The sequence below is a fragment of the Nansenia antarctica genome, assembly GCF_963989245.1.
Source record: "Nansenia antarctica genome assembly, chromosome: 8".
Taxonomy (NCBI): Eukaryota; Metazoa; Chordata; class Actinopteri; order Argentiniformes; family Microstomatidae; genus Nansenia; species Nansenia antarctica.
In genome coordinates, this window is record NC_137678.1 from 1,058,949 (window position 1) to 1,065,806 (window position 6,858).

At 45.5% G+C, this 6,858-nt stretch overlaps 1 protein-coding gene across 1 annotated transcript; it reads right to left on the minus strand.

The window, feature by feature from the left end:
- Positions 1-827: 827 nt before the first annotated feature.
- Positions 828-6,548, minus strand: LOC308163223 (ornithine decarboxylase-like). Its single transcript, XM_080537400.1, has 10 exons — positions 6,420-6,548; positions 6,000-6,138; positions 5,091-5,264; positions 3,992-4,164; positions 3,478-3,694; positions 3,286-3,369; positions 2,982-3,138; positions 2,749-2,864; positions 2,297-2,511; positions 828-1,136 (listed from the first exon to the last, which is right to left on the minus strand). Exons 2-10 carry the CDS (start codon positions 6,099-6,101, stop codon positions 1,061-1,063), a joined length of 1,314 nt encoding a protein of 437 aa, XP_080393526.1. The 5' UTR covers positions 6,102-6,138; positions 6,420-6,548; the 3' UTR covers positions 828-1,060.
- Between the last annotated feature and the right edge of the window lie 310 nt (positions 6,549-6,858).

Below are 6,858 nucleotides of genomic sequence, written 5' to 3' on the forward strand. Positions count from 1 at the left end.
ATAATAATATATATTATTAAACTATACAATGTTAGAATGATCATAGAATGATAACAATTATCAAATATAATGTAGTGGAAAAAATGGAAACATATGATAGAATGATCATAGAATGATACAAATCATAACAGATAATAAACTGAAAAATCAGGGAAAAAGGACATAGTATACAATGTTCTTTTTTTCCTTTTTTTCACTTTATTTATTTTTTCGTTAGAGTTAGGGTTAGGTTTTTTCAAAATGTTTTCACTTTATTTATTTTTTCCTTAGAATGATAATAATATATCATATTACACTATAGAATGATAGAATGATCATAGAATGATACAAATGATAAAAAAAATAGTTAAGTGAAAAAAATGAAAAAAAGGACATACTATGTTATTTTTTTCATTTTTTTTCCACTTAATTTATTTTTCCTTAGAATGATAATAATATGTCATATTATACTATAGAATCATAGAATGATAAAATTATAAAAAATAATGAAGTGAAATCTTTTTCTTTTAAAAAGAACATAGTATATGATAAAAAATAATAAAGTGAAAAAAAAATGAAAGAAACGACAAAGTATATACTATGTTCTTTTTTTCCATTTTTTTCACTTTATTTTTTTTCCCTTAGAATGATAATAATATATCATATTATACTATAGAATGATAGAATGATCATAGAGTTAGTGTTAGGGGTTAGAGTTAGGGTTAGGTTTTATTCCTTTTTTTCACTTTTTTTTTTTTTTACTTAGAATGATAATAATATATATTATTATACTATACAATGTTAGAATGATCATAGAATGATAAAAATGATCAAATATAATGTATAGATTTTTTTAATGATAGAATGATCATAGAATGATACAAATGATAAAAAATAATTAAGTGGGAAAAAAATGAAAAAAAAGGACATAGTATACTATGTTTTTTGTTGTTGTTTTTTCCATTTTTTTCCACTTCATATTTTTTCTTCCTTAGAATGATAATAATATAGCATATTATACTATAGCATTTTCGTAGAATGATAATAATGATTTTAAAAATTATAATAAATTGTGAGGGCTCTAGGGCACGCCGCCCGGGCACGTCTCCTCCACTGGAGTGGGCATCCCCTGGGCACGGACCTGCTGCACACACTGCCTGCAAGGACCAGGAGAGACACATGAGAACACAGACCAGGAGAGACACATGAGAACACAGACCAGGAGAGACACATGAAAACACAGACCAGGAGAGACACATGAGAACACAGACCAGGAGAGAGACATGAGAACACAGACCAGGAGAGACACATGAGAACACAGACCAGGAGAGACACATGAGAACACACACCAGGAGAGACACATGAGAACACAGACCAGGAGAGACACATGAAAACACAGACCAGGAGAGACACATGAGAACACAGACCAGGAGAGAGACATGAGAACACAGACCAGGAGAGACACATGAGAACACAGACCAGGAGAGACATGAGAACACAGACCAGGAGAGACACATGAGAACACAGACCAGGAGAGACACATGAGAACACAGACCAGGAGAGACACATGAGAACACAGACCAGGAGAGACATGAGAACACACACCAGGAGAGACATGAGAACACACACCAGGAGAGACACATGAGAACACAGACCAGGAGAGACACATGAGAACACAGACCAGGAGAGACACATGAGAACACAGACCAGGAGAGAGACATGAGAACACAGACCAGGAGAGACACATGAGAACACACACCAGGAGAGACACATGAGAACACACACCAGGAGAGACACATGAGAACACACACCAGGAGAGACACATGAGAACACACACCAGGAGAGACACATGAGAACACACACCAGGAGAGACACATGAGAACACAGACCAGGAGAGAGACATGAGAACACAGACCAGGAGAGACACATGAGAACACACACCAGGAGAGACACATGAGAACACAGACCAGGAGAGACACATGAGAACACACACCAGGAGAGATACATGAGAACACAGACCAGGAGAGACACATGAGAACACACACCAGGAGAGACACATGAGAACACAGACCAGGAGAGACACATGAGAACACACACCAGGAGAGACACATGAGAACACAGACCAGGAGAGACACATGAGAACACAGACCAGGAGAGACACATGAGAACACAGACCAGGAGAGACACATGAGAACACACACCAGGAGAGACACATGAGAACACAGACCCACACAGGTTTTAAAAAGCCAAATTACAGACAAAGACGACCCTTGAGATGAGTGTGTTCTTCACTGGGCTGCCAGTCCGTCAGACCTACCAGGCGGAGCGGGACATGATGTAGTGGATGTCGGGTTTCTGGAAGCCGTTGAAGGTGGAGGAGGCAGCGACGGTGTACGCCCCCATGTTCTCAAACAGCATCCAGTCTCCCTCCTGCATGTCGGGCAGGTCACACTGCTCCACGATGCGGTCCAGCCCGTCGCAGGTCGGCCCCCAGATGCTGCAGGGGTACATGCGCTCGTCTGGCTTCGGCTTCTGAGAGGGAGGGAGGGAGAGAGAGAGAGAGAGAGAGAGAGAGAGAGAGAGAGAGGGAGAGAGAGAGAGAGAGAGAGAGGGAGGGAGAGAGGGAGAGGTTATAAAGAGCAGAGGCTTCAAATCCTGTCCGCCGCGAAAACGCAGAGAAAGGAGGTAGCCCGCTGACGTCTCGTTAAAATATTCGGCTCACGAGTTCAATTTGTTGGGTTGGTTGCAGAAAGAGCGTGGGTCTCTCACCTTGTGCAGCGTGGGCAGGCAGACTGCGTGGTCGTACAGGATGCAGTTGAAGGAGCCGTACACGCCGTCGTTCACGTAGTACATCAGCGTGCGGTCGCTGCTCCCCTCGTCTTCCTCTGCGGGAGGAAGGACACATTATGGTCAACGATCAGGAGAACATTCTGTTACCTACGAGGCCAGCAGCCGTGACTCTGCATTGGCTGCTGGTTTCTCTGCAGACCCGAGGCTCGTACCGTCTGACAGCTCGTTCATGATGACTTTCTTAGCGATGATGTTCACCGCCAGCGTGTAGGCGGAGGCCACGTAGTAGCGGCCCGGCTCGGCGATGATCCGGACTCTGCTGTCTGCCGGGAAAAACATGTCCAGCGCCGGGTTGATCACCGCGGTGATCTACGGAAGAGAAGCAACGACAGCTAGGATCAGAACCGACCCGACACCAGGTGACTCAAAAAAAGAACCCGTTGGAAAAAAAAATGTTTGTTTCTTTTCTCTGGTACACGCTTTATAAAACGACGCATTCTCAACACACAGACGTACCTCCTCAAACTTCAGCTTGGTGTCCTCAGACCCGGGGAACCCTCCGCCGATGTCCAGCAGGCTCATGTTGAAGCCCACCACCGCCTGCAGAGACCAGAGAGACAAGAGTTAAAGCTGCTGGAGGCCAACCGTGTTCTCCTCTCTGCTCATTGGCTACTGGGAGGGGACGGGCGACGGAGCAGAGGGACTCACCGCCATGTCAAAGACCACGGCGGCATCATAGATGGCCTGGCTGTAGGTGTCAGGGTCGGTGCAGCCGCTGCCCACGTGGAAGCTGACCCCCACCACGTCCAGGCGCAGCTCCATGGCGCGCTGCAGCAGCCCAAGGCACGCCTTCAGGGTGGCGCCGAACTTGACGCTCAGCCGACACACGGCCTTGGAGTCGTCTGTGGCGATGCGCAGCACCAGTCTGCACAGAGGAGAGGTTTAAAACGTCAGGAGGCGCAAACATGTTCAGCATCGCGGGGAAGACGAGAGCGGGTTGGAAAACAGGTCTCTGCTGCCACAGAGCCACAGAGCCACAGAGACATGTCACATCCCAATGAGAGGAGAGGAGACGGAAGTCAGAAAGGTTGTGTATGATGGTTGTGTATCCCAGAGTTTACCGTAAAGATGTTGACATGGGAGTCTTTACTGTCAGTCAACTGAGTGATGTGGTGTTGTTGACACAGTGATGTGGTGTTGTTGACACGGGGTCGTCTCTTACTTGGCATTGGAGTGGCAGCGGGCGACCTTCATGAGCTCCACCTCGCTGTCGAAGGTCATCATCTGGACACCGTGAGCCGAGGCGTACTTAATCTGGGACACCTGCTTGCAGGGGTTGGCATAGATGATCCTCCCAGGCTCCACCCCCAGAGACTGGACCAGGTGGATCTCAGTCTGGTGGGACAGAGAGAGACCGGGTCAGTACAGAACACTGACTCACAGTTTGAGTCAATACACTAGAAAGGAAAACATTTCTTGTCTCAAAATAAAATCGGGTTTAAACAAACAGAAGATCCGACAACAGTTTGTAGCACGTTTTAATGTGGTTTTTGCTTGGAAAGCTAACTCAATGAAAGGACTATCGTCTCATTAACCCCTGTTACGACACTCTCACATGAACACCAACCAGACAGACACGCTACACTGTACCCACACTCCCATCTCAATACAGGTCCAAAGATACTGTAATGGGTATATGTTGTATATGTTGAACACTCCAATGAGAAGATAACCCTCAAAACTCAAGGGCTTTGGAGACAGTGCCTTTTCACGAGCTGCACCCCACCTCTGGAACTCTCCCCCTCAACCACTCAGAGACTCACCCTCACTCTCCACTTTTAAATCCCACCTCAAAACCTACCTGTTCTCCCACGCATACAACCTCCCCTACACCTAACCATCTCCCCCAACCCTGCCACCCCCCCTGGACATGCATACAACCTCCCCTACCCCTAACCATCTCCCCTAACCCTGCCACCCCCCCTCCCCCCCTGAACCTTGCTGCGTTACTGTGTTCCCCGTTCGTTAACTCTGTGTTCTATGTGTCATGTTATCTGTTGTTAACTCTGTGTTCTATGTGTCATGTTATCTGTTGTTAACTCTGTGTTCTATGTGTCATGTTATCTGTTGTTAACTCTGTGTTCTATGTGTCATGTTATCTGTTGTTAACTCTGTGTTCTATGTGCTCATGTTATCTGTTGCTTGTTGTTTCTGTGTCTTCTGTTTTTCCCATATTGTCAGCGTCTTTGAGCCCCGGCTATATAAATACAATGAATTATTATTAATCCAATATGTGCTATAATGAGCCTGTAGAGACGGACCTTGCTGGCGCAGTCGAAGCCTGCTCCCAGGGAGGCCAGGGTCATGAGGAGGGCCCGGCTGTCGTTGCACTTGACGGCGTAGAAGGGCGTGACCCGGGGCATGGCCTGGGCCCAGCGCAGGTGCTTCTTCAGCACGTCTCCCAGGTCGCACACGTAGAACGCATCCTTATCATCCTGAAACACAGAGACACCAGGGTCAGCAACCTGAGCTGCAGCAACACTATCAGAGGTACCAAACCTGGACCTCGTACACTTCTGATACCAGGAACCCATACAAACATGACCCGTTTCCTGTACTGAATACGAGAAATGTTTTCATCCATGACTAGTTTCTCAGCTGCTCCCAGGCTGTGGAATGCTCTCCCTGACCACCTAAGGGCACCACAGTCTGTGGATGCTTTTAAACAAGGCCTTAAAACTGACCTTTTTAATAGAGCCTTTTATGAGCCTTTTTTTAATTGAAAATGTTTATTGTTTTATCTTTCTTCTTGTTTTTAATTACAGATTTGAGATTTAGAGACTGAGCACTTTCAGATTTCTTTATGTAAAGTGCATTACAAATAAAATGTATTATTATAGTTTACTATTATGAGTGTGACGAAGCATTTAGGTGTAATCATTTAGGTGTAATCATTTGGGTGTAATCATTTAGGTGTAATCATTTGGGTGTAATCATTTGGGTGTAATCATTTAGGTGTAATCATTTGGGTGTAATCATTTAAGTGTAATCATTTGGGTGTAATCATTTGGGTGTAATCATTTGGGTGTATCATTTGCATCATTCATTACGTTTTGATGATTAGGAAATGACGTCGTTCAAACTGGATCCAAACAAACAACGTTATGAAAAGTATAAATGAACTCAGACACCGCTAACCCACCAACACCAATGAGGCAGCAGGAACTCACCGACTGGGATGTCTCGTTGATCTTCTGCTGGACGATGTCCGCTGCACAGAAGCCCTCCTCCAGGAACTCAAAGTCAACCTCGGCGGGATTGAAAGTGTTCATGGTCGCAGAGTAACTTTTTGATTGGTCACAAAAAAAACTGTGGAGAAAGAAGAGGGGGGGGGGGTTATGCGAGTGCTACAACATCTTTAACCTGCCTACATGTACAAGCTGCTGTCAGCTACAGGCAATTATTTAGCCAACAGATGAGTATGTGTGCATCACACAACACACCTTTAGTCTAAATAAATGGTATGGTTGCAATTGCACTATTTTATAGACTGGTATATAAACAAATGGACCAGAGAGATGGGATCTGGCAACGTTAAACACTCACATGGACATTAAGAGAGATGGGATCTGGCAACGTTAAACACTTACATGGACAACAGAGATGGGATCTGGCAACGTGTCTCAGGTTCGGAGCAGCCAAGGCGGTTCCCCAGTGAAGTTGAAATCTTTCAGATAAGACTCGAGACCTGGGCCGGAACAGTAGCCAGTGTGCACTTTCCTAAAGCGATTTTTCTGCAAATACAAGGAGGGTATTGTACTCTGTTAATATCACTGTACATGAGAGGAGATGGTCATCAGCCTACTGTAGAAGTCACCTTAAAGTCCTCCTCCTCCTCCTCCTCTTCCTCCTCTCCTCCTCCTCCTCCTCCTCTCTTACCTTGCTCCTCAGCTCGGCGGTCAGGCCGTACACGGGTCCCTTGTTAAACTGACTCATGTTCCTTCTCTGAGATGTGTCCAAAACTGTCTCAGTAGTCACGACACAGCGTCGGAATGTGCGTTGATACAAATGTATCGATGCTTGTGTCAA

Excerpts from the sequence above, each read along its gene's own strand:
- LOC308163223 (XM_080537400.1), bottom strand. The coding sequence starts at position 6,101 with ATGAACACTTTCAATCCCGCCGAGGTTGACTTTGAGTTCCTGGAGGAG. Across the intron at positions 4,165-5,090 it reads GCTTCGACTGCGCCAGCAAG|ACTGAGATCCACCTGGTCCA; the intron begins GTCCGTCTCTAC and ends CTGTCCCACCAG. Across the intron at positions 3,370-3,477 it reads CCGTGGTCTTTGACATGGCG|GCGGTGGTGGGCTTCAACAT; the intron begins GTGAGTCCCTCT and ends TGGTCTCTGCAG.